Below are 27,970 nucleotides of genomic sequence, written 5' to 3' on the forward strand. Positions count from 1 at the left end.
AATATGTTTGTCTTTCGGCTTTTCCCGGTTAGGGGTCGCCACAGCGGAACTCCGGTCTGCTAATGATTGGCAGTAGATTTTCACGAACGCAGAGGTGCCAGTTCGACGTCCAACCTTCAACGAAGGCACGCCCATTTGTGCATGTCTTTCGAATATCGTACATTTAAAAGTACACTTTCATTAAATTGCAGCTTTTCTGACAGTGTTGTATTGAATATGAAATCATACCTCTCAACCGTATGGATTTTCACTTCATCTTCCAGTTCGTGTCTTTTGCTTGGGAAGTAAAAGTAGTCATCCAAGGTAATGCAGTTCCAGGGAGTAAGAATGAGACAGTAGCCTAGAGTTAATGGGTCAGTAGTGGATTGACTTTGTGGGACTGCAGCATATAAAGTTGTATTGTTTTTTCTGAGAAACAAAAAAGCACCCAGTACTGTTTTGTCATTGGTGGGTTCTAAGCAGTGGCAGATTGGACAACAATAAGCATAGCTTTGGTGGATCATCAATACTGCCACATCAGGTGGGCACAATGTCATCTTTTAAATGTTGGGGGTTTTAGTGTGCATGTGTGTGTGTTTGTGTTGGGAGGGCTGCAACAGTAGATAATAAAGACCGAGACTTACGGACTATGGAGAATGTTTTTGTTTCAAAACCTGATACTTTGGTACTAGGCATGCCAAAAGTAGATAAGACATAGCTTCTTGCCATTTGCAGTAGATGGATATTTATATTTAATGGACAATGCTAGCAGTATGAGTGTGGTCCTGTAGGGATCTGAATGATGCCAAGTCTACCACTGCCAATGACTTGTAAAGTAACCTGGAAATGGATATTAGGATGTTACTGAAAAAATACAGTGTGGGCTTAGAAATATAGTTTAATTAAACAAAGTGCACTTGCAGTTTGCAGGCCACAATTTAATTTATTTCAGATTGTCCAGATCCTGGTATATTGTATGCCATTAGACTTACTTAGGGAGAGCTGTCATTCTGGGGAAATAAGCCTAGTTTCAGTGAAAGCTTTGTGATTGTTTGCAGGTATGAAGTTTGCAGGATGTGGATGCAATGTGTTATATTTATTATTTTTAATGCATTTGTCATTTCAAAGCATGGTTTTCTTTGTTGCAAAAGAAGGCAGGACTGAATGAGCCATATAATGCTTAACTTGCAATGATGGGATAGAAAGATTATAAGTGATGTATAATGTTTGCAGCTACAGTTGTTTCAATGGCGTCTGTGATGCATAACTATTTTTGGGCCTGTGTCCCACTTTCATTTTTCTCTTTCTCCAGATTTCTTGCTCTAAGGTTACATATTATGGTATGGTTCCATATTAAATCAGAAGGCTGTATTTACCTTGGAAGACTTTTCAGCATAATTAAGCGAAACAGAGCCTTTTTAATATCTTTGCTTATTTCCAATATAAACTGCCATGTAACCTTGCAAATAACCTTCTTATTAAGCTACTCTAATTCGTTTGGAATTGACAGGTATGCTTCATTGGTTCAGACGTAAGCATAGAGTGCTAATGTGACAGCTCAGTAAACTGTCAGCCTGTGAATAGCTTCTGCACCAAATTGGTGGTGGGAAATTGCATGGATGAATCCATCTCTAGTATGATTTTTTTCTTGACTTCCAGACAATTTCATTCAGTGTGTGTGTCATGTGATTACTGAGGTTTTCTATTTTACAAGTAGGGGCTCCTTGTGTGTGTGTGTGTGTGTGTGTGTGTGTGTGTGTGTGTGTGTGTGTGTGTGTGAGAGAGAGACAGAGTGATTTGATATGTATACTGAATATAGTTTTGCAAATGGAATTTTTAGTTAAATAGGCCCCTCTTCTTGGGCAAGTGGAATTGAGTAACCAATATTAGATAGCCATCCAGCTAGGAAAGTTTAGTATGTGAATTTTCCAACCAGTTTGATGAAGGCTGTGCTACTTACCCAAGGAGTACATTTATCCATCTAGTTGCCGTGTTGCTGAACTACATTGTTTGATAATGAGAGGAGCTTTTTTACAGAAGTTGAAGTTTGTGTCAAGAACCTGTCCATACAAAGTGGCTTGTTTATGTTGCAGTGAAGGCTGTGGTCTTTGTAGTGAGCGTTTAAGTATAACCAGTATTTCTGAGGTGGAGGAAGTCTGTTAAGGCTGGATCTTTCTTAGCCTGTAAAGCAAGCCAGTGATAAACTGTGTAGGGGACAGTGAAAGTGGAAAGCAAGAAGCTTTTTAGTCTGTTTGGATAACTAAGTGAACTTAGTCCTTTGACCATTTTTTTGTTAGAAATGGTTGTAGTCTTTCTTTTGGCAGGGTGTTTTACTGAGGCACATGCCTAAAGGGGCTTTGCACTCAGTAATGGCTCTTATAAAGGAAGAATACAGGGATGTTATGACCTCTTTGTCCCTGGATGAGATGCCCTTACTAATGAGGTGGGCTATGTAAAAAGCACATTGGAGACAACATTATGGTTAAAAGTCAGGTTTCTATCAACCTCTGTGCCCAAGCACCTCGTGACTGATTGTGTGCTTACAACATTGTTATTAATGTGATAATTTGTGGGGACATCACTCTCCCCAAAGGGGATGATGCATTTTTGGCATTTAGCTTGAGGCCATGTTTCTGGCACCAGTCATTTGTTTGGATGAGACCCTGTTGTAGCTTATTCAGAATTGTTTTATTAAGTCAGTAATGTGAATTCTTTACTTCATTGCAGATTTGTTGGCTTATTTTTGTGGATTATAGTATTGTAGGACTGCTTATGTTGACACGTTATTTGGACTACTGGAGTGGTTTTCCCAGTGAGGTTAGATTAGAGAATTAGAATGAGAATTTTAAGGCAAATATTAGGTGTTTATTACATTTATTCATTGTTCGGCTGCACCTACAGTACAGCCAGGAGGTCGACCTTTGGTAGTCCGTGGCAGTGAAAGAGGTAACTATATGATATATTTTATATGTGGCCCCAAGACGTTTTCTGTTCACTCAATGTGGCCCTGGCAAGACAGAAGATTGGACACCCCCTGATCTAGACGACTGGCTCCCAGATGTTCCCATTAAAGTTACTAATCTAAGGGACAAACCAGTCTTCAGTCTTTGAGGCACATTAGACAGTGCTTACCAACTGTCCTTTGCAAATATGAGCCTGACATTGAGAACACCCTTTCTCCACCAAAGAGCATCTGAGTCTAAGAGAACTTTCATAGAATGTAGGATTATTTAAAAATGGGAGACCAAGGAATTCTCTCCAACCCAAATAAGAATGAGAGTTTTTGGGCTTGCCTTCGGCCAAGTCCTTGGCCATTCTTCAGTCATTGAAACCATGGAGGATCCCTTTGCAAATGCATCTTTAGAGCCGGTTTCCCATTACCCTGCCCCCAAAAGCCAGACCATTTTTATGATTTGATTTTTTTTTTCTTTCAAGTATCCTTGTAAATGTATGTCTTTGTAAATATACACATACATACATAAGTATACATATACAGACACACACACACACATATACACACATATATATATATATATATATATATATATATATTTATTATAATGTGTGTGGTACAGTGGATATTAAAAGTGTACACACCCTTGTTAAAATGCCCATATTTTTGTGATGTAAAAAAATGAGACCACAATAAATTCAAAACTTTTCCCACCTTTAATGTGTCCTATAACCTGTACAGTTCAATTGAAAAACAAATCTGTTGGGGGGGTATAAAAAAATTAAACGTACAGTAAGCTGGTTGCGTAAGTGTGCACACCCTTCAAATAATACTTTGTTGAAACACCTATGTTCACTAAGCATAATTGTTGATGTTCAGGTATGTTTACAGCCGCCCTACCATTTCCTTCCCACCTTCCATTTTCTCCTATCTGTGGCAGTCCTTGTGCTGAGGTTTCTCTTACCATGATCTGGTGTCTTCCCCGGGTCAGTTTAGAGCCTGGAGATGCCGTTTGGGGGGGACCCTTCTGGTGGACTGTTGCTGTACCTTATCTTTGTATAGTACAAACTTTCATTGCTATAGCAAGGAAAGAACTCTCATTGGTGTGGTTGGGCATTGTTTATTGTATATAATTAATTTATGTCAAGGTGGGATGGCTATTGATCCAGCCTGCAGGGGCATGGATGCTGAGCTCTATAAGGCTGGGTAAGCAATCATCCATTTGCAGCAGAAGTCTCAAGAATTCTTCACTTTTTGTCAAAGCTGAAAAGCCTGGCGTTTTCAGTTTGCAATGCCTTAAGAGTTGGATATGAATGAGCACCACTCAGTTGTAAATGTAATTGTGCTGAATAATGTAATTGTTATAGCAGGTCTGTCTTTAATTTTAAAGATAATTGAAACTGCACATACTGGTGTTAGCATTTTTGTGTAAGTGAATAAAGTGTTGATGCTAGCCACTGAACAGGGTAGAAAATACTTCTCTCACTAGTTAGGGAGCAGTTGCCAAGATGTGTAACCTCTCTTGTAATGTACACACACACACACACACACACACACATTATATATATATATATATATATATATATATATGCATATATGCATGCATTTATACAGGTATAGTTGTGATGTATGTGTGTGCTACCATGTTTAAAAAAAAAACACTTGCATGTCTGTATACTTTGTAGGGAAAAAGAGATGCGCATAGATATGTATTATGCTTGTGTGTGTGTGTGTGTGTATGTGTATATGCTTGTATATAATTTTGTGTGTGTACGTTTGTGCATGCACAGATAGTTTTTCTGTAAAGATGGGGGATTTAAATGAGATTAATTTGGTAGACTGCTAAATCTCAATACTTTGGCCAGATGTAGGTGCTGTGATACAAATTTAATTGACATTGTCAGTGGGTCAACAGGTAGCGCACTCACTTTTGGTGTTGGAAGATCAGAAGGCAGTAGGATGTATACCCTTTTCAGGTGATGGATTTCATTTTCAAATTGCTGACACCACAGTATGACATTAGGAGGTACTGCACTTTGTGCGCTGTCCTTCAGATGAGATGTTACGCTGGGATCACATCTGCTTGAGTTGGTAGTTCAATGGATGCAAATTATCCCCATGGCACTTGTCAATACTGGTGTCCTGGCAAAATTTCTCTTAGATGTGTAAATACCCTTGGGTCCTGTCTGAAAAGAGGCTGTTAGCTTAGAGGGACAAATCTGATAAAAAAAGGTTGGATGGATAAACTGGTAAATAAGCAAACCTATTGTACTCCCCTCACAAGCACATTTATAGATTGTTTTGCAAATAAATAAACTTTTGTATCTTATCTCACCAGCACATTTATGAATTTGTTTTGCAATTTCTTTTGCAGTCTATCTCTGGTTTTGCTCACAGCTGTTTCCAGTATGCCATCCAGAAGCAATGGCCACTATATATGAGCACAAAGAACACCATCCTTAAGGCATATGATGGGCGCTTCAAGGACATCTTCCAGGATATCTTTGAAAAGTATGACTCTTAATGTGTTGTTAGGGTTACCTTTAGATTCTTTCATTGTTTGGTATACTACAGTAACAAATTTGAACAGTGGCAGATTATACTTGTTACATTCCACTGTCTGCTTAAAATGATTTTTGATTTAGTTTTGCATTTGTTGTTTTTTGTTTTATCATATGGTTATGTAGGATAAATTAAGACACTGGTTGAATCTTTGTAAATATAGTAAAAATTGCTGAAACAGGCATATTTTCAGTACCATAGTCTTTCTGTTTAAATCTCTTGGAGAAAGGTATGATCATAAGAATTAGTCCATTGTGTACTGGGGATCACTTGGCTGACATTTTTTGCACTAGTCTGATTTGCACCCAGATCCAACATCCTTTGGTTCCATGAAAAAGTATTTTTGTGCTGACCTTGCTGCTGTCATGATGGACTTTCTAGTTATCTGAAAGAACTGAGCAATGAGTGCTTTTTCCCCAAAATCAAATAGAGTTGCTTGTAACACAAGTGTAATGGGTGAAGATGCTTTCTGTGATGTTTTGTCATGGTTGTTTTCCTTTTTTTTTTTTTTTTGCTTCTTTAGTCTCATGATGGATGTCCTGACTGAAATCACTGTTGCAGTATTCCAGACAGATGTCTGGCTGGGATACCAAAACTAAATTTCCTCGGAGCATCTGTCAGACGTATGGCCTCAACTCGCAAGCATGGGTGTTTATTAATAAATGTGTGAGCATAAGTCTTCCCTCCAGCACAAACATGGGTCTTACAGCTGTCAGTCTGATCTTTCTGTGGTTGTTTGTACTGTTCTTCTCGGATTCACGTTCGTGACCCTTTCTTTCTGCCTAAGCTGTATTTTTGTTAAATTTCAGCTGGGAGATGAGTGTGGCAGGCAGATTTCCTACCAAGACCTCCAAACCCAGTGTCATGTCTGCTAGGTGCAGAAAGCTGCTGTAAAGCTTGTTCCATTTGCCAAGCCTTTGTGCCCAAGACTTTGGCAGCCATTTATCTTTCGGTCTCCAAGAAGGTGTTTAACAGTGACTGAAACGTCTGGCCCATTCCAAGAAGGCGGACCCCACCGCACACAGATATACCTCCTGCCCTTGAGAAAAATCTCAAGAGGTGTAGTTCTGACACGGTTTGCCCACTATGATTCCAATGTACCCGCAGAGATTACAGAACCAGTGGTACATTTGACTCTACTTCAGACACCCTCCATTGCAGCCCTGCTGGAGGCCAGTGTGGAGTCAGAGGATCACACTTCCAAAGAGACGGTTACTGCAACTGAGAGGGAGGAACTCTGTCATTATTTCAGAGAAACCAGAAGGCATCGCGCAAATTTTAGTTAGACAGGAGATTCCTGTCAAACTGAGGTAGGTCAGAGGTCGGAGCCTCTCCACTTGGTTCTGTTGTTTAAAAAGAAATGGCTTTTCTGCTGAGAAGTACTCCTTCCCGTAAAAGGCATCCTACTACCACCCCACAATTGGTTAAATCATTTCCCTATCCTTCAGGAAAGTACAGTTTTGTAAAATCCTACCATAACGGTAGATGTCCTTGCCTTCACCACTCAAGTATTCTTTACAAATGGGGATTCCCTGCCGTGAAGCCCTCCGTCCGTCCAGTTTACAAAAGTCCACCATTGCTTTAAGGTATGTTGAACGTCATCTGCGCAGTCCTTGTGTAAAGTAGGGTATAAAGGTGACGTTCAGGCATAACATCCTCAGGACAGATTGCCCCAGTAGTAACCGCAGTCTGTGGAAAACCAAGGAGAATCTGCACAGCCAGGAAGAGGAAAAGACCAGGGGGATGGAGGGAGGGAGTGAATACTGCTGAGGTGAAGGCAAGGACATTGTACTATGTCCTTACATTCACCACTGCAGTATTCCTTATGAGTGGGAGAATGCAAAAGCTCAAAAAGAAACCTGGGAGGAGGAGGAAGCAGCAGAAGAGTCCTCCAAAAAGCCATTAAGAAAGGCAGCAGCAAAACCAGCTCTAGCTCTGGAAATACCATCCAACTGGTAATGTTTGGTAAAGGTAGCTTCAAGAATAGACTTGGCGTCTAAGCCTTTGAAAAAAGCACCAGAAGAAGCCACATCTGTAGTGGAATGAGCCTTTATAGAGGAAGGAAGGCTCTCGCCCTGAAAAGTAACAAAAAGAAATAGCTTTTGAAATCCAAGTGGAAATACCATCCCAACTGGTATTGTTTGGTAAAGGTAGCTTCAAGAATAGATGAAAAAGCACCAGAAGAAGCCACATCTGTAGTGGAATGAGCCTTTATAGAGGAAGGAAGGCTCTCACCCTGAAAAGTAACAAAAAGAAATAGCTTTTGAAATCCAAGTGGAAATAGTTTGCTTAGAAAAATCCAAGTGGAAATAGTTTGCTTAGAAACAGCCAAACCTAAAGACCTAGGATGAAAGGAAACAAACAATTGGTCAGAGTTTCTGATAGCTTTAGTTTTATCCAAATAAAAATCTGAGCTGTCTATGCACATCTAAGGTATGCAGCACCCTGTCACTATCAGATTGCGGAGAGGGGGAAAAAGTAGGCAAATTAATAGACTAAGTGACAACTCATTAACCACCCTGGGCATGAAAGAAGGATTAGTACACAAGGGCAGCCTGTCGTCCCGAAATACCAAAAAAGGTGGTCAAGCCATTAAGGGCTTGCAACTCAGACACCCATCTGGCAGATGTTGGAAGACAGTTCTTGTGTTAGCTCCAAGAACAATGTGGCAAGGAAGCTGAAACAGCAGGCTCAAAAGGTGCCAGAGTGAATTTTTCCAGAAAAAATATTAAGATCCCAGGGAGGAGGAACAGGCTTCCTGGAAGGTCTTCTATTAAGGACGCCTTTAAGAAATGGATTAGCCTTGAATCTAGAGGCTAAAGGGGGAGTTAAAGGCAGAAGAGCAGAAAGAGCTGATAATTGGGCCTTAATAGAAGAATAGGCCAAACCAGCATTTGAGCAACCTACACAAATAAGAAAGAACCAAAGGAACATCCACAGAAAGTGGGTTCAGGTCATGATAAAGACACCAAATAGAAAACCTCTTCCATTTAGATAAGTAGGATTTCTTAGTAGCAGGTTTCCTGGCCTCCTGCAGGACCTGCAGCATGTCCTCAGAAAAAAGGTCCCTTGAGGAATCAAAACCCTATTACCTATAGTGTCAGTTGAAACGTGGACAGGTAGGGATGGATGAGAGCCCCCTTGTCTTGTGTGAGGAGATCCACCCTGTGAGGTAACTTGTGGTGATTGCCCCAGGCTGGATGCAAAAGTAGATGGAAGCAATGCTGTCACGGCCAAAAGGGAGTCGCCAACAAGATTTTGAAAGCATCCTGTTGTATCTTGAACTGGACTGTCTGAATGAGAGGAAGGGGAGGGAATGCATAAAGAAACATCCCCTTCCAAGAAAATGAGGGCATCCATCTTCCATACCAGAGGACCTGGGACTCTGGCACAAAACGGAAGAAGTTCTCTGTTCACCAGTGGGGGTACTCCTCAAGAGGATCTCTTTGCCTCCCCTCTGAACAATGTCCAGAAAGACATCCCTGTGAAGCATCCATTCATGGGATTTAGTGAAGGACCTGCTCAGATTGTCTGGCCCAACCTTGTGATCTGAAGGAATGTAAACTGCCTGAAGAGTCTCATGATATTGGATAGCCAGATCCCATAACAGAAGTGCCAGCCGGCAAAGACGGTAGGATGTCGTACCCCCCCTGTTTGTTGATATACCACATGACTGTGGTATTGATGTGAATACCGTTTGAGAGCCCCTGCAGAGAAGAGAGGATGAAAGGCCTGAAGAGCCAGCATAAGACCCCTCATCTCTTTGATGTGCTTCTTCCTCTGACAAGGTGACCACACTCTCTGAACCCTCAGGGAGCCAAATATTGCTCCTCATCTCACATCTGAAGAGTCTATGAACAGATCCTTAGAGGGAAGCGGAGACTGAAAAGGGAGTCCCAGATTCAGGGACAACTGCTGAACCCACCACATAAGTTCTTTCTTGAGACACGGGAGAAGTGGAACAGGAAAGTCCAGAGGATCCACATGCTTGAAACCACACTGGACCTAAGAAACCACTGGAACTTCATTTGGAGTTTAGCCAGAGGAAGCATCGGAATGGTGGAAGCCATGAAAGCTCCCTGGCTGAAATGGAGGCCAGGGGAAGAGAAGTTTGAAAGAAAGAAATGAGAGTTAATGCCTTTGGAGGAGGCAAGGATGCCAGCATTGGCACCATTTTGAAACTTGCAACCCACAAAGACATGATCCTGAGAAGGAATCTGGGAAGGCTTTTTGAAGGTTATTGTGAACTCTGGGCTCTAAAGAGAAATGGTAAAAATGAAGACTTTGCAAAAGGACCTCTGGAGAAGCCTGAATTAGCAGGTTGTCCAAATAAAGATTTGGATCCCTTGAAACCTGCAAAAGGCAATCACAAGAGCGAGCCATTTGGTGAACACCCTTGGGCAAGTAGAAAGGGCAAAGCAGAGAACTGAGAATGCCAGGAAGCAACAGAGAAATGCAAAATCTCTTGAAAAGAGGATGGATTGGAATATGGAGATAAGCATCCTTGAGGTCCAGAGACACCAAAAAGGCCTGAGGGAGCAAGAGAGGAAAAAGGGACTGAAGGGACAACATCTGAAAGGAAGGCACCTTCAAAAAGGTGTTCAGATGGGAGAGGTCTAGAATAGGTCTCATAGGACCTTCTTTTCTGGGCACTAGAAATATTCCTGAATAAAACCCTTTCCCCCTTTGGGGCACAATCACTTCTTGAATAGTACCCTGAGACAAGAGGTCCTGAAGGACTTCTGAGAAAAAAGGAAACTTTTCCCGAGGAGGCTGAGGAATGCCCATAAAAGGAGTGTGGGAAATCCAGACCATGAAGTACCCCCGACGAATGATTGATGGAGCTCAAGAATCCCAGGTGATCCGGAGCCAAACAGGAAAAGAAGATGCAAAGAGAAAGACAAATGTGGCTGGGAATGGGTGGATAGTCAGACAGTACCTGGTTTCAGGAAAGGAAGACTTAAGAATCTTTGCAGTCTAAGTGGCCTTAGCAGGAGAAGTCATTTTACTACCCTTTTTACCTTTAGAAGGTGGGCGAGACTGCCTACAAACAAAGGCTGTCTTAGAAGGGACATTCCGCTGAAATTTTAGGCACTGGAGAAACGGACATGCTTAAGCTCCTATAAAGCCTTCCCTTGTCTTGAAGAGACTTAAAAAATAAAGCAGCAGCTGCTTCAGCAAATAAGAGTATTATCCAGAGGATCATTCAGCAGCTTGCCTTAATGTCATCGGCAAAGGTTGAAGCCGAAGCCATGAATATCTCCTCAAAACAGAACCAGAAGCAGCAGCCCTTGAAGAGGCATCTGCTTCATCATAAATACATTTGATAGAATGATGAACTACCTGAGAGGAAGTCCCAAGCAAGGAAAGAGCAGAAGATTTACTCTGAGTCTGGAAGATCAGAAAGAACCTGATAAGCCTGGGAAAGAAGAGCCAAGACATACCTAGAGATATGGGTCTGATAATTAATAGCCCTAAAAAGAGTTTCTTACCCAGCCTATCCATGGTCCACCTGTTCTTGTCAAAAGGCAGTAAAGTGGATGAAGGAAGCAATTGGGATGGCTTATCAGAGGCTACAGACCAGCACAGAGTGGTCAGCAGCAGGGCATTTAAGCAAAAAGGTTTTATAGGATGCCTAAGGATTGTTCCTATCAGACTTCGTGTGTGTGTGTGTGTGGGGGGGCAGATAATCCGGCGCTTTAGAGGCAGTGGAAAAAGCATCCAATAAAGCAAGCAAGACCAGAGGAATGGCCGCAGGTTTAGGAGATGCCATCTGCAGTAACTCATAGTACCTCTTATAGGTATCCAAAACCTGGACACAATCCCATTTAAATTCCATCATCCTACAGACAATGTCCCCAAAGGAAATATCCTCAGAAGGAATCCTCCTCAGACCTGTAGCAATTCTCTGGGTCTTTTAGTGGAAGAGGTGGACCAAGGAGGAACAGGAACTGAAACCCCTTGAGGAGGCCGCAAGGACAGTAAAGCATTAAATAACCCCTGATTAAAGGCCTGCCACTCACTTTCTGGATCCCTAGGAGCAGAAGAAACATGGTTGGCTTTCTGTTTCCTTTTTTTTACAGGAACAGCCGTCCTAAAAACCTGAGAAGGCCCAGACAGAGGACAGCATTCCACAACCACAGTAGGAACCTCTTCCCTAAAGAGAAACTGCGGAACCCCACTAGACCCTTCAGAAACAGTCAGCTGTGATTCACTCTGAACGCCCAAACGGGATGATTGCAAGGCCTCATCGGACATGCTGCCTGCCAGATCCTCATCTGCTTCCAACCCAGACGTGGTAGAAGAATCCGACAAAACAACCGTTGTGAGCCTTTGGGCACATAATAACCTCAGGAGAAACACCTGGCAGAGGCTAGGCAGCAGAAGATTTAAGTCTTACCTTATGCACCTTCTTCCCAGATGGCTGACCCTCGAGGCAGGAAGTTCCATCCATAGTACCTGTAGCAAGAAGCTTAAGTCGCTGGTTCTCAAGTTACAAGGAGAGGGAAGAAAGACTACTGCAAAGAGTTTTGGGGACAAACTCCTGACAAATTGAACAAGATGTATGGTCGTGAGCAGCACCAATGCAAAAGACACTGATCGTAGCGGTATTTATGGGAATCCGTCTCCCACACTGGCATTTACCCTTCCTGGATGGCATTAAACCCCCCAAACAGCACAAAATAAACAGAAGTAGTAACCAAAAACCCAAATGGGTACTTATCTGCAACTGTGGGGACTCTGGCAAACGGGAGTAAGCACAGTCTGCAACTGTGGGGACTCTAGCAAACGGGAGTAAGCACAGAAAAGCCAACAGAGAAAAACGGAAAAAAAAATTGATGTGTGCAACAGACCAGCAGTTAAAACAGCATTAGGACTAGCGGCAAAGAAGTTCTGAGGATGGTATGCCTGAACGTCACCTTTGTGCCCTACCTTGCACAAGGAGTGCGCAGGTGATGTTCAGCGTACCTTAAAGCAATGGTAGACTTTTATAAACTGGTCAGATGGAGAGCTTTCACGGCAGGGAATACTCATTCGTAAGGAATACAGCAGCAGTGAATGTAAGGACAAGGCACGCTTGAACTAGTCCCTCCCCAGTTTGTGGGACAAGGATTTTACTTCAGACAGTTTCTGGTTCCAGAAATGAAAGGCAGTGGAGATCCATACTGGAGCTCTGTTTGCTCAGCACCTTCCTTGAGGTTCCCACTTTCAAGATGCTTTCCCTTCCTGCTCAGTTTTGAGCTCTCTCCTATTTGGCATATATTTCTCAGACGTTCAGGCCAGCACATCTGGCCTATAGTTAACTAAGTTTGCAGATTACTGTAAATTAATCTTCAGCTGACTCAGAATTGCTTTGACCATGTTAAAATTGGTACAAGGACAGTTGTCTCTAAATGTAAAACAATAAATAAATGTAGCATAGTTCATTTTGGTAAACAAAACAATTTTCCTTACCTTTTAGAAGATGCATCCCTCCAATCGGACATTATTGTAAGGGATCTGGGTATTCTTGTTGATTCCTTTTCATTTGTCCATTGTGTCTACACAGTAATTCAGAAAGTCTTTTATCTGGCTCATTTAATTTCCAAAGGCATCTCCACTAGTACCAAAGAAGTGTTGATTCCCTTTTACTCCTGTCTTGTCAGATCTGTTATTGAATATAATGCGCATTTTGGGATGTATTTATCTAAGCATATCATGGAACTTGAGAGAGATAACAGAGATTCATAACTAAAAAGATCAGAGGAATCTGTTATCAAGAGTTTGGCAGCCCCTTCTCTGTACTCAGTTTCTTACAGGCACATCCATGGAGATCTATGTCTAGCCTTTCTTGACTTGAAAGATCCAACCATGTTTGGGCTCCTCTGCCTTCACAAACCTAATGGAACATCAGATATTGTTAAAAGGAACTAAACCATCTACAGATAAATAGGGTACATTGACATGATAGATTCATATTCCAACATATATCCCGTACCACGGAAACAAACTTCCTCTGCATGTCAGAGTAGTACCCATGCCACCATCAAGGTAAACCTTGGATAGTTTGATATGTAGACCCAGATTCTCTCCCGCACAGGCATTCACTGAAAATAGGCTTTGTCCTAGTCGGACTTTCCCAGTTAACAAATGTTAAGTGCCTAGCACCGATTATAGATTTAGCAGGAACTCTGGGTATTCAAATATTTCCCTACCTAGATATGCTTATCCAGACCCCTCTGCCTCAGATCTTGCTTCAGTGCCAACGTTTCACTGTCAGCCTTCTCGTGAAATTGGGTTTCACTGTTAACTTCAAATCCCCCATGTAGCCCACTCGGAGCCTAGTTTTCCTGGGTTGCAGATTGGGCACCAAAGAGATGCAAGCTGTCTAGCCTCAGGAAAAGATGTAAAACTTAGTTAACTTTAGTCCCTAACCTCCATCAAAGTCTGTTCAGCCATGGAGATTTAAGAGCACTGGGATTCATAACAGCAACCATACCAATGCTTCCTTTAGCATGGTTGGTTATCGGGGAAAAATTCAGTGGTATGTGAAAAATGTATGGTCCCAACACTCTCACCACCTATGCACACAGATGACCCTCATGCCTTGTAACAAGGAGATTCTATGGTAGGTAACACAGGTAAGCCTTAATCCAGGAATGCCTTTCAAGGCACATACTCCAGTTCAAAAAATGTATGCAGACACCTCAGACGTGACTTGGGAGAGCTTGAATGGACATCCACAAGGTTCAGGGCCACTGGCAATCTGCCCTTAAGGAAGAACACTTCACCCTAAAAGAGATGTGTTCTCTTCTAAGCTCTTAAAAGTTTTCACCCACCTCTGGAAACCAGGGCCCCTTTAGTATTCAGGTAGTACTACAGTCAAGTGGTACATAAACAAGCAATGCCATATGGCTCAGATTGTGTTGGGCCATCACTGAACAACATCCTGGCAGACTGTCTGAGCAGGTCCATTGAAGACCCACACAAATGGACTCTCAACAGACCAGTCTTAGATGTAGTCCATACATGAAGAAAACCACAAATAGACTTATTTGCTTTATAGAGTATCAGCCACAAATAGACTTATTTGCTTTATAGAGTATCAGTCAGCTCACCTTTTTTTGCCCAAGGACTTCTTGTCCCTTGTCATGGAGGACAGAAGCCCTGTCTTTTTGGGGAACTGAGAAGTTTCTTTATATGACAGACACACAGACAGACACACACTTCTTCTTCCAAAAAGAAAAAGCAAAGATTCTACTGGTGACTCCCGTTTAGCCAAAGCAGTGCTGGTTCCCCTTCTATTTCGTTTAGCCAGGGGCAACCACCACAAGCTACCCCACAAAGTGGACATGATGACACAATAGAAGGGCTAACTACTTCATATCAACCCTCAACCTAAGCCTTTGGATGAAAGGAGTTTGATCCTTTCCAGACACCATTTTTCTGAGGATGTGCTGTGGGTTCTTCAGGAGGCAAGGAGACCCTCCACAAGAAAATCTACATGGCCAAAAGGAAAAGATTTCTTGTATAGTGTCATGCAAATAATCAGGACCACATTAAGTCAGAGTTTCTTCTTGTCTTATTACGTGTGAGTTCTTGAAAAGTGGTCTGGCATACTCCTCTATTAAAGCCCAAGTTTCAGCCATTTCAGCCTGCCTCCCCCTCAGTCCGCCTGTGATGTCCAGGTAGAGATCAAACAGTTTCTAACATAGGTTCTACATTTAACCTCCCACCTCCCCTGGAAGAAACCTGTTCTCCTACTATGGGACCGCAACTTTGTGTTAGAAAAACTCACTCTTCCTCCTTTTGAACCAACTAACCAGCTGCTTCTACTCACAAATTCTGCCCCTGGAAAACTATTCTGTTGCTGGCTCAGACTTCTGCTAGGAGAGTCTCGGAACTACAGGAACTCACAGCTGTCCCACCTTTTCTTATTGTTCACAAGGTCAGAGTGCCCCTGAGGATTAAACCCCTCTTTCATGCCTAAAGTGATAAAATGTCTGTTAACCAGTCTACCCACTTTTTCCCAGACCACAGAACTGGGGGAGGGGGAACTGTTCCATTCCTTGTATGTGCACAGACTGCTTGGGTTTTATTTGGATGAGACTGAGTCCATCTGTAAATCAGACCAACCATTTGTCTCTCTCATCAGTTCTAAACTGGGTCGGCCAATATCTGAACAAACCATTGCAAGCTGGATTTGTAAGTTTTTTTTTTATTTTTGCTACTTGAACCATGGCAAATCCTTGACTTGCTTTCCATGGGCTCATTCTACCAGACCAGTGACCTGTCTTGCCTTCTAAAAAGTAGGTGATTACAAAGCAGTCTTGGAAGGTGCTACCTGTCTTTTTTGGTAATCTCCAAGTGTAGTACCTCGCAGGTAGTTCTGTGCAGCTTTGGGCGTGGCCTAACTGATTGATTGGCAGGGGAAAAACAAGTTTGAGTGACAGGCATGCTAATTTCCACAGTCTTGATACTGTGTCTAGTCAGTAAATCACTACACAAACGTTCCCAAAACAACTGTGTACTATACGCAGTACAACTAAGTCCAAAAAATATAAAGTTCCCAAAACACAAGTAATAACTGGCATTAATCGCTAAAATAATAATGCAGATTTCCACATTCTACATACTGTGCAATCACAAAGTCCAAAACCTACTAGGCATCAGCATATGAAGCCGGCAGTAAGCACAAAAATAATAACACGGTAATTTGAGTACTCAGCCTGCATCTTTGCAAGTATTAAAGTCTGTAAAAATGTATGTTTTAGTTGTGTGAATAAACATGTTTGTCTGACTTGATTCAACTAAACAACTACATAGTTGTATGCTTTGAATATTCATACTGATGCTGCCTGTTAATGTTCATGTGGGTGTGGGGTCCATGCGGTTGGAGGCTTGTTTGGGGCGGGATTTGCTACTGCACATCCTGCGAGGTACTACACTTGGTGATTACCTCTTTTGCACACATTCACTAAACACTGCAGAATAGATGCCCCCCCCAAGGTTCAGAGCTGCCTTTGCTAGGTTAGTTCTTTCTGAACTCTTGCACATTTCTCATCATTCTCAACCTTCTGTTCCCTTAAGATTCGTGAATCATCCATCTGTTTGGAATACTGCAGCAGTGATTTTAGTCGGGACATAGCACAGTTGTGCAAGAAGTTACCATAACCGTAGATGTCCTACTGATCACTGGTGCATTATTCCTTCTCAACCTCCTTGCCCTTTTCTAGTTTAGCTGTTTTTCCTTAAACCTGCCCTGTATGACTGACCTTAGCATCGAGGGGACTCTCTCATTTCCTTCACCCCTCCTAGCTAGCTACTTGTTTCTCAGATGACATCATACTGCTTCCTTAGTGAAAGTGTTATGATTTACGCTTGTACGTCTATTAATATACTTCCACATTTGCAGGCTGAGTTCATACATTGGGCATGTGCTCTAGAGAAGATTTAAAGCTTTGGTACCCTGGCTGGACATCAGCAGTGAAAACCCATCTGTTTGGAATACTACAACAGTGGTCATTAGGAAGTCTACTGTTATGGTAAGTTCTTACATAACTGTACTGTTTCATACTGTGATTTCTATTCTACTTTCAGTGTTTTGAAATTGGTTGATTCTTAAGATTGATGTTTTTATTGATGCCATAATAAAGATTCTGATGGTAAGAAAATGCAGGGCTTAATCATGTGACTTATTCTCCGGGTTTGGCAGCATCTAGAAATCTTTTTCCACTGTTTGATACCACTTGTCCTGTTAGACTGTAAGGGTCATAGTTTCACAGTATTCTTTACCATGTAGTAGAACATTGAAATATGTCCTTTAAGCTACTGTAGGTGGTAGCCAAAAGTATCATTGCTGTGGTGCATTCATAAAATGAATAAGATTTAGCATCGGGAAGGTTTCCAGGCCAGACTTGTCGAGAGTAATCCATCCTCACCCCCATCCCTCTGAGCTATAGTTTAATAGTGGTCAAGAAGTGTCCGTTTGCTTTCACACACTGTGCTTCCCTCGCCTCCTTTGCATAGAACTACCACTTTTAGAATATTTTGCTAGTCTTGTTTGTTTGATCAAAGTGAAAGTAATGAGCTTCAGCTTGCTGCTCTTATATGCATGTGTACTAATAACAGTAATGTATTTGCTTCTTTCATTTACTCTCCCACCATTGATCACCTTAAAGAAAAATTAATGCATCACTGTTGTGGATGGTGCATATTGTTCTACTGACTGCAAATGTGTTGAGATCCATTTCCTTTTTCTGTAGTCAGATGAACAAGGTAAGCACTGTAGCCAGTATTGAAAGGCTGCATCCCATAATACTAGGACATGGCCTGTTACTGTGGGAGGGAGGAGCCACGCTAATTAATAGAATGAGACTTTTCCCATGTGGGATTTTCCTTCCATAGTAATAGGAAGCGGTAGATAAATTTAGTTCCTACAAGTAAAGGTGCTAACAAAATAATTATACCTGACATGTCTTGAAGGTGGTAATATTGTCTGTTTATTTTAAAAATGGATCCTTTACATCTTGACACGGTTATATACATTTTCTTTTCATTTCAGCACGTACTGTTATAGCAATAGTGGGATAATTCTAACACATAATGGAATGCGCTTTTAATCTCTTAATTAAAAGGCGCAGCAAAGGTTTCTACCGAAGAATTTACTTTTTCAGTACCCTTTCATGAAGATGGTCCAGTTATGCAAAATACTTACTATAGCTGTAGATCTTTTGAAGAGCAGGCCCTTCAACAATAAAGCTTCTGTCTCTCTTTTCTCCAGTATGGAAAATCCTCTGTATATCGTCATTGCACTTAGTGTTTTATATTTGTGGCCATTTACACATTTTTTAAGTTGTAAATGGTTTACATGTTACATTTGTTCAGTACTGTACATTTTTGAAAGCACACATCCGAGCAAGCTTTTTAGGTTTGATAAACCTATTTGGCATTGGCATACAATGGCATTGGTTTACACCTAGGTTTCTGGGTTCCTCCCTAGAACATACATATAATTTTTAAAGTCACCTTCTTATGCAGCATTTTAAAAAGGTTTCTGTGCTTGTATCCACCTGACATTCAGTCACATTTATCAACTGTCTGTAAATGGGCAAATTTTTGCAGTGTTGCTATATAGGATTACAATAATCATTTGTGTGTTCTGCATTTCATAGTGCTAAGGAAGGGAGCAATTCTGGTTAGTGCTGATGCGTTTTGAGATTGTCCCTTAGTGAAAAATTGTGCAAGGGACTTGCTTTAATAAAATGTCTTTGAGGCATACTTTTATAGTAGGTGTTTTCCCAGCTTTTGATATTCGTTTTCTTCCTGGGACTTTGATGTGTACCCATTATCATGGCTTGGAACTAATATAGAAGTATAATGTGTTTGTATGCGTACATTAGAAGAGCTTCATGGATTGACTACTACTTTTGATTGTAAGAGCCGTTTTGCTTGTGCCATATCTTTTTGATAATGACTTTAAGAACGTGAATCAGAAATAATGCTGTGGATTGTATATTACATCACTATACTTTTCGTTCTCCCCCTCCCCAATTTATAGGCATTACAAGCCAGATTTTGACAGACTGAAGATTTGGTACGAACACCGCTTAATAGATGATATGGTAGCGCAGGTACTGAAGTCCAGTGGTGGTTTTGTTTGGGCCTGTAAGAACTACGATGGGGATGTTCAGTCTGACATTCTAGCCCAAGGTAAGATGAGGGTTTATTGTCCTGTAACTTTGAAGCAACTGTTAACTGCTAGATTACTTCTCTACTGAAGCTGTGAAGCTGTGTTCAGCATGAAATTGTTAGAAACACAGCAGAAAGTAATCCGAGCTAATAAATCTAAGTATTGCCTGCTAAATTCACTTTTCTTGACTTTATTCTTTTGGGTTATTCCACTTGTATACTGAGACTTTAGAAGGTGTTTCAGATCTGTGGCATGAGGGTGTTTTATATGGGTTTTGTATTTTATGATTATTTTTCTGTTTGCTTGTTTATTTTTCTGCTAGTTTTGCCGATGTACATTGTAAAGGAGTTCTGGAACTGCTAGACTGGTTCATTTTCCAATCATTGCATAGTATTTTCTTGTATATTCCACAATTTAAATCTTACAAGCTTAATAGGCATTTGGCTGCTTGTGTATGCATATTTGTGCTTATATATTTTGAGTTTGTGTTTAGCCTAAACTGTTTTAAGAATGATAAAAGTGCAGGGAACGTATTCCCATGAAAAGGCATTTTTAACCGTGAAAAAGTGCAAAACACACCAAAAAGCAGCAGTAAACTGTCTTCCACTCTGTGCAGAACTTCATCAGGCTGGTGTTACTTAAATTTGCACAAGGATTTATTGGGTTTACTTAGTCCCGTAAACACCATTTTAAACCAGCCCACACAATTCAATTCTCATAAACCATTCTGTAAAGAAATCTGCCTCTTTGCAGTGTTATGGATCCTTATAAAATAGGAAGTGAAGGAATGCATGTAACATCAATGAAAATTCAGTTCATTTTTCTCGTAGTGCTCCTAAAATATTTTATGCTTCATTAAGCCTACCTGGCTTTCAGACATTACTTTTTTAAATTCCTTTTTATTTAGCAATAGTTTGTACATACCACATGTGGGTTGAAAGTGTATGTCCTTTCTTCCAGTTCTCTATGTATTATAAGTTTTACAACTCTTGTTTTGAAGAGGTTCTGCCCACATGGAATAAATTACATGAAAGGTGTTCAGTATTGTAAACGGTACATTTTGAACTGCAATGGGAGTGTCTGAGTTTGGGCTAGAATTTTTCTCTAGGTTGAAACTCTTGACTGATTCTGATAGATGCACCTTGCTGTGAGAGCAGAAGTCACAGCTTTAAGTACCACACTTTGGCTTACACTTGTTTACCTCCAAATTGTGTCCCCACCCCCCATAAAATTTTCAAGTATGTCTCTCCCTTGGTTAAGTGCATTGAAGAACTTGCAATTACCTGGTTTCCTTTTTTCCCTACTAGGATATACCATTTGTTATTATGTTTAATTGCTTTAGAATGCATGCTGTATGTTAGAATCATAGACATTCTTTTACTAACATCTGTTTCTGTCTTCTGGTATTTTCCAAAAGCAAACTTGTTACAATTTATATGTGACCTAATTTCAAAGTAACCCTTAGCCTGTTGACACCATCGCCAGAACTATTTGCTGCCTACACCTTAGATTTCTACTTATACCCGAGTAGCTGCTTTGAGGAGATTGTCCCTCTCCGTTCTAAATATAAAAGGAAGTTTAAAATCAAATCCTTGTGGTAGACTACTCTAAACTGTTTAACAAAAAGAGAGAACATTTATGAAATTTCAATTTCCTCACCTCTAAACTAGCTATTAGAAACCTTAAACGCGCCATTAGAAAGTGTAAAGCTGGGAGTGAGTTACGGGTAACCATTTCCATCAAAGGCAACTAAATCCTTTAACTTTGTCAGGAAACTAAAATAACACCCAATATGCTCTGAGCAGATTATTTTTTAGTTCCCAGTTTTACTATGTGCACCAGCTGCCACCCAAGCAGAATAAATGTGCCCTTTGAAGTACAGATGAACTTCAAAGATGAGGCATCCAGTGTGTTTATTGTGTAGCCCTCTAACACAGCAACAGCATGTGCAATGTTTGCAGGGGGCAGGGCCAAATACTAAAGTTGGAAGAGATGTCATCCTAGCCCATTTAAATGAAAACAAAACTAGTGTCTTTTTATCCTTAAATCTTTTGTGTCATCTGATAGCAGTCCTCCTGATGCCTTTTCAAGTAAATTCTGACTGCAGCCTGAGAAGTACGTAGAAACCATGAACAACTTGGTGTAGCTGGTGACTTGCTGGGGCTGGAATAGCCCCTGAGCGTTATGTCTGATCACTCTCTTAATTCTGACATCCCTAAGGGGGCTGTCATGTCAGATGACTCTTGCACGCCACACCAAACAAAATATGCTAAGTTGAATGGCGATGTAAAGCTTGCCACTGTTGGAAAATTATGATGTGATCTATTAGAGGAGGGCTCCCCACCCTTGCTTTTATGGTCTGTGAGGAGGACTGTGCATCAGAGGCAAAGAAGATCCTGTGAGACAGCTCAGGGTGCACACATTGGGTGAATCAGAGATCAGGACACGAGGCACCAAGTGGTCCATACATCTCCTCCCACCTACTCTCTTCTGTGGGTGGATTCTGTTTTGCTCAGGGTTTTCTGTGCTTACTTCAAGGTTGATAGTCTAAGCACAGCAGACCTTCCACTTAGGTGGAAGGTCCTTCAAAAAGGAGTAGGGATTCCACCTTCAATTCTGGAAAAGACTGACCATGTTGGGACTCTGCTGAGGAGAAGGAGGATGACTGACCTATAGGTCACAAATGTCCTCACCCCTAGATTACTATACAGATAGTGCAGAAACTTTTGCTCCAGGTTCCTTACCAGAGTACCTCACCTTTACTGACACCTTGGCCCTGATAAGGGGCCATTTTAAGAGGCAAGCCTCTGAGATTTCTGGTGCACAGAAGAGGACCTTGGATTGGAGCGGTTAGGTTATAACCTGTTCCCAAATCAGTAATACTGCCTCCAGTACTGGATGTATTAAGACTAATTTCCAGATTTTGACTCTCAACAGCCAACCTCGAGAAGACCAGATTTTATATGGTTGGAGGACCACATTCCTTTGTTAATAATTAACTTGAGGCAGATCCTGATATCCCTTCTCTGGTGGGTACTAAAGCTGCAAAATTGCTCCTGGGAAGAACACTGTCCATTGACAAAACTTAGACTGCTGGATGGGTATGGAAAGAAGGCCTATACCTCTTCTGTACTGGCTTTCAGGGATCTGAATTACCAAGTACATGTCTTGAAGCGCCAAGTGCATATTTGGAAGCAGATCTTGGACAATTTATAATTCAGAAAAGGAATATCATGGGGGGGACCTTTAAAGTCCAGACTGCCATTGAACTGAGTAAGTGTGGCAATAACGGTACCTGGAATGCCGCTGATACAATGTCTAAAGCAGCTGCTTCTGCACTCAAAAAGCACACATGGTTGTGTAGTGTGCCTTTTGCAAAAGATATTAAAGCTAAACTGTTATACACCCTTGGATCAAGAACTCCTGTTTAGCCCACAAGCCTGTGAAGCCTGTAGAAAAGGGAGAGGTTATGGACAATGGGAGAGGCGTTTGCCCCCTTTCTTAACCAAATATAGTATGAATTTTCATAAGAGAAAAGGACCTTTTATATGGAATAAGGGAAAAGAAAGCAGCCTTTCCAAAAGAGAGAATTGAAGGGAAGATTAGGGGGAAGGAGGAAGCAAAGAGACAGTTTCATCCATTCCTGGGAGCAGTCCAGACTATATCAGGTCAGCTTCCAACAGCCTTTTTCTCCCGTTTAGAAAGACTGTACTTCTGTGGAGATGGTCACTTTGGGCAAATTAACTCCCAAGTGGTATCTTTTAGCAAGAATAGCTAGTATTCAAGTCCAAACCACTAGGCAAAGGAATGCTGAGGCTCCCAAGAGAGCAAAAATATCATCTGATGTCAATTTTGATTCTGTCCTCAACTGATGGGTTTGGATCGGTCTCTGCCATTATTAAAGCTTTCCCTTACCCATAATGCACCAACTATAATTTAATTTAAACTAGGATCTCGTTTGCTGCTTTTCACAAAAGAGGTGGTAGACCATAGCTCTCGAGTGTTTTTTCAGTTAAGTGGTAAGATTTAGATAGTTTAGAAAATAAACATAATATTTTCTAATTTACTTTACATTTTATATAGTTACTATTCCTTATTTTCTTTTTCATACAGTGCATACTTTAAAATACTATTAGCGGTTTCCTTTTCCCTCTACACTTGGTGTAGCCGTTATTACCATTGCTGGTAATTTTTCTTTCTTATTGTCCTAATATTTTAAAAAAGACATCTGGTCTATTCTAATTTTGCTTCGAGGGCTTAAAGCCGAGAGGTGGCTGGATGCCACCCAACCCTTCATCCGAGGAGTCTGTATTCCTGGAGGCTTTCGATACCTGCCTACTTCTTGGGTTCCTCTGCACACTGACAAGCTTATTGAGTTAATCTCTCAGCGGGCATGGAAGGTGTCCGGCACAGTTGAATCCACACCCAGGAGACCAAACAAGATTATCACGCCACTTGCGTATAAGGAGTTTTGGGACAAAAGGGTGCCCATTGATGCCATGGTTGTGGCGGCGGCCACCAAAAAGCAACTTGCAGAAGACAGTTCTACTGTTCATCCCCCCCTGACAGCGAGTCTAGGGTGATGGACAGGTTTGGGATGCTTGTCTATGCTTCAGCGACCTTTGCCTTAAGGGCACTGAATTATTTGGCACATTTTAAAAAGGTTACAGTGGTATTTGATAAGTGTCAAATACCCTTTCAGGATCTATTTCTGCAGAGGTCCAATCATCTGTGACTTCTCAGTTGGCTACCTCGCAATTTATTTCAAATTCATCCATGAGGCTCATTTTGAATGTAGCTGAAGGAACCTCAAAGGCAGTGGGTTCAGGCATTTCCATCACGAGACATGCCTGGATGTGCTTATATGATTTTGCGGAGCCCTTCAAGTCTTTGTCGGTGCTTCTTTTGACAGCACACCTTTGTTTGGTCCCAAAGTGAGGGATACATTATCCAATTGTGAGAAGGGTGGAAAGACCCTGTCTGCAGTGGGCATACGGTTTTTTGGCCCCTCAGAGATAGTTTTCAAGGAATCGGTGAGGTGCTCTAAAGATGTGTTTCAGGAACACATGTAGAGGAACTTCCCCTGTGGCAGAGGGGGGAAACTCCAATGGTCGACGCCTCTGCTGCAGAGTAGACCCACAAAACCGGAAGTCCAGAGATGGGAGTCTTGAACAGACCTTATGAGCACTCCTGAAAGGAGGCCCGATTGTCCCATCTGGAGGCAATAGGGGGTCCATTTATCCCTGCACCAGAGCTTGGCTAGAAACTTGGGTGCAAAGAATTCTATCCAAAGGCTATACAGTGCCCTTTTCCTTTCCACCCCCAATCTCAAGGAAAATCCGTGATGTTCCACCCAATCAGAGGGAAGAAGCAGCAGCAATTAAAATATAAAAGCTGCTAGAAAAAATGTCATCCAAGATGTCCCACCAGACCAGGTACAATCTGGAACTTACTCAGTGTTCTTTTTAGTGCCAAAGAAAACCAGGGACTGGAGACAAATTTTGGATCTTAGCAATTTGAACAAGTCTGTTCAACGCACCAAGTTTCAGATGGTCATGGTTCAGTCCATTTTCCCTTTTCTGGCTAAGGGCGACTGGATGTGTTCAATAGACTTTGAGTATGTGTACTATCCTGCAAAGATGAACAGACGAGCCAGAAGGTACTTTACACTTCCGGCTGGGAGGCTGTCATTACCACTTCAAAGTTCTGCCCTTTGGTCTCACCACAGCCTCCAGGGTATTCACCAAATGTATGGCAGTAGTAGCAGCTCACTTGAGATGGCAGGGATTCTGGCTGTTTCCATACCTAGATGACTGGCTCGTTACCGCCCAGAAGAGGCCAACAATTCATATAGGTAAGAAATTGTTCTCCAGACTTGTTCTCATCTGGGGATAACCATAACCTATGACAAGTCTCCACTAGAACCAACTCAGTTTGGAATTCATAGGAGCAGTTTTTAACAAACTCTGTGGTAGCTTCAATGCCTCCCTCAAGTGTTCAAACTATAAGATCACAGTTCAGGAAAATAATCTACATTACCAAGATTTCAACCCACTTGGTCCTTTAAGCTCTGGGATCAGTGTCAGTGGCAATAACACTAGTAGCTTTAGCCAAATTTTACATGAGGATTCTGCAGTGGACGTTGGCAACACAATGGTAGATACTTTACCAACCCATGTCAACTCTGATTCAAATTGCCCAGACATGCAAGAGAGATCTCAGGTGGCAGATTCAGTCTGATCACATTCTGCAAGGCTATCCATTCATTCCCCCTTAGCCCGAGGCCTTAGTGAACACACATGCATCCCATTTGGGGGATGGGCATTTTCTGGGGAACACAGTCCAAGACACTTGGTCCCCCTGAAGAGGCCACCTTGCATGTCAATATCCTAGAGATGAGAGCAGTGCTTTTAAAGTTGCAAGCCTTCAAAAATGCTCTCCTTTCGGCGACTGTTGCAGTTGAAACAGTCAGTGTCAGTAGTTTGGTATGTCGACAGTCAAGGAGAGACCAGATCATATCCCGTTTTGAGAAGCACTCAGGTGTGGCAGTGGGAGATGTCATCCAACCGCTTTTTGTACCAACACACATTCCAGGGAAGTGGAACATGATAGCAGACAAACTGAGCAGGTGCATTCTTCTACCTCACTAGTGGTCTCTCAACAAGAACTTGATGAAAATGATTTTTCATGGATTGGGCTAGCCTTGCTGCAGTCTTTTTGCTTCTCCCCTAAACACCAAACGCAGCACCTGTTTTGGTGTAATCTTCCCACAGGGGGAGTCACCAAGGGATGCTGTACTTCGCAGTTGCCCTCCCCCCACCACACTTTTATGCTTACCCACCAATGAGGTTAATTCCAAAATTTCTACAGAAAGCTGTAAGGTTGAAGAATAAAGTCATACTCATTGGACCATACTGGCCTAGACAGATTTGGTTTCCTTTCCCTTGGCCTCACTTCAACAACCTTTGGTCCTGGATCAGACTCCAGACCTCCTGTCTCGCCCAACGGGCATGATCCATCCCGACATCTCAAATGTCAGGCTGAATGGCCTGGTTTCTCCAGTTCCTTTAATAGCCAGACAGCTGATGCTGTCTCCCCCTGTCTAACCTGTTCTTTTATCTTCCCATAAACTTTCAACAAGAAAACTGTATGCAAGTAAATGGAAAAGATTTGTTTGCTGGACAGAAAAATCATGTTGAGCCATTTTCAGCTCCTATACATATGCTCGAGTTTTTAGCCTTGCTTTTTAAAGAAGAGGCTAGTTTCTCAACCAGTAAAGTTCAGTTAGCAGCATTATCAAATTTTCACATTGGATTTGAAGGCTCATCATTGGCCTCTCTCAAATTGTGTAAAACATTCTTGCGAGGCACTCTACTTTTGAGACCTCCATTTAAGGACCCTGCTCCTCCACTGGATTTGACTTTGGTACTGTAAGCTCTAATACATTCCCTTTTGAACCAGCAGTTAAATGTGATCTTAAGTATCTTAAACTGGAAAGCTGTTTGTTTTTCTAGTAGTCATTACCTCTGCTAGACAAATTTGAGATTCAAGCTCTCTGCTAAACCTCCATACCAGACGCTTTGAACTAATGCCTCCTTCCTTCCCAAGGTGGTCTCAGAATTCAGTATTAATCAGTCCACTAATTTGCCAGTATTCTTCCTAATTTTGCAAACAAAAGCAAATATGTTACATTTATTGGATGTTTACAGACAATTATGTTTTTTTGCATAGAAAAAAAAGACATCAGAAGTACAGACCAGTTTGTTTCCTTTGCACAATTGGAATTGGGTAAAGCAGTCGCATGTATTTTCTTTATCTATAAGAAATTGGTTATTACCTTATCATAACCGATATGAGCTCATTCAACTAGATCCATGGCAACTTAAGTTTTTCTTTCCAGGGTGTCCGTGGACGATGCGTGCAGCAGCAACTTGGGCTACTCCCCATACTTTCATTACTCATTACAAATTGGTACTAGTCTCCAGAGGTAGAGCATCATTTGATTCAGCTGTGCTCAGGAATATCCTTTTTATTATTTTATTTATTTATTTATTTTACATTTGTTTACCGGGCTAGTCCAACTGGATACATTTCCATTTTCAGCAGAGGCCCGGGGAGAAAAGCTCCACATTGAAGTTAATACAAACAAGTCATTTACATAAAGAAAGTAAGTAGTTAGTAAAATACAAACATAAATAAGGTTCAATCTAGATTATACTAGTTGAAAATATATACTGGGAAGGACACTTACTCTAATTTTATTTACAGTACAAGATAGGGGAGTTATACTTTAGTAAAACATACATGAAGAGTATAATTGATTAAGTAAATATAAACCATACAGAGTTCTATATTAATTCATATCAGAGGCTAATTAACAAGGTTGTTTTAGAGATTGTCTACTCAAGGGGAGTGAGTAGAGAGAGGTAAGAGAGGGTGGTTAATAGAAGAGTAATTAGCAGAATCATAAGATTAGTCGGGATTGATGCATGGGCATAGCCAGAGTGTTTTTAGATGTTGTTTGAGCTTTTGTTTAAAGAGGAAGGGTGATGAAGTAGAAGTTAGAGTGGTAGGTAGAAGATTCCAGTATTTACCTATGGTTTTGGAGAACAGTGAGTCGCCTGCTATGTTATTGGACTTAGTTAGCTTCACAAGAAGTTTATTAGAGGAGCGTAATGAATTTAGGTTAGAATAGGGAGAAATAAGGTCAGAAAGTATAGGCGTATTTTTTGGTTGGTAAAATATCCCATGAACAAAGGTAAGTTGGGAGAGTAATAGCGTATTTTTTAGTTCTAGCCAGTTTG

At 41.4% G+C, this 27,970-nt stretch overlaps 1 protein-coding gene across 1 annotated transcript in view; it reads left to right on the plus strand.

Moving 5' to 3' along the window:
• The window catches only part of IDH2 (isocitrate dehydrogenase (NADP(+)) 2), a 286,718-nt gene that overhangs the window by 99,568 nt on the left and 159,180 nt on the right, over nucleotides 1–27,970 (plus strand). The window contains exons 6-7 of the mRNA XM_044078288.1: nucleotides 5,307–5,443; nucleotides 19,035–19,186. Coding sequence (XP_043934223.1) covers nucleotides 5,307–5,443; nucleotides 19,035–19,186 — 289 coding nt within the window. The remainder of the gene's footprint in view (nucleotides 1–5,306; nucleotides 5,444–19,034; nucleotides 19,187–27,970) is intronic.

Source organism: Protopterus annectens, chromosome 7.part0 (genome assembly GCF_019279795.1).
Source record: "Protopterus annectens isolate FY-2018-M chromosome 7.part0, PAN1.0, whole genome shotgun sequence".
Classification (NCBI taxonomy): domain Eukaryota; kingdom Metazoa; phylum Chordata; order Ceratodontiformes; family Protopteridae; genus Protopterus; species Protopterus annectens.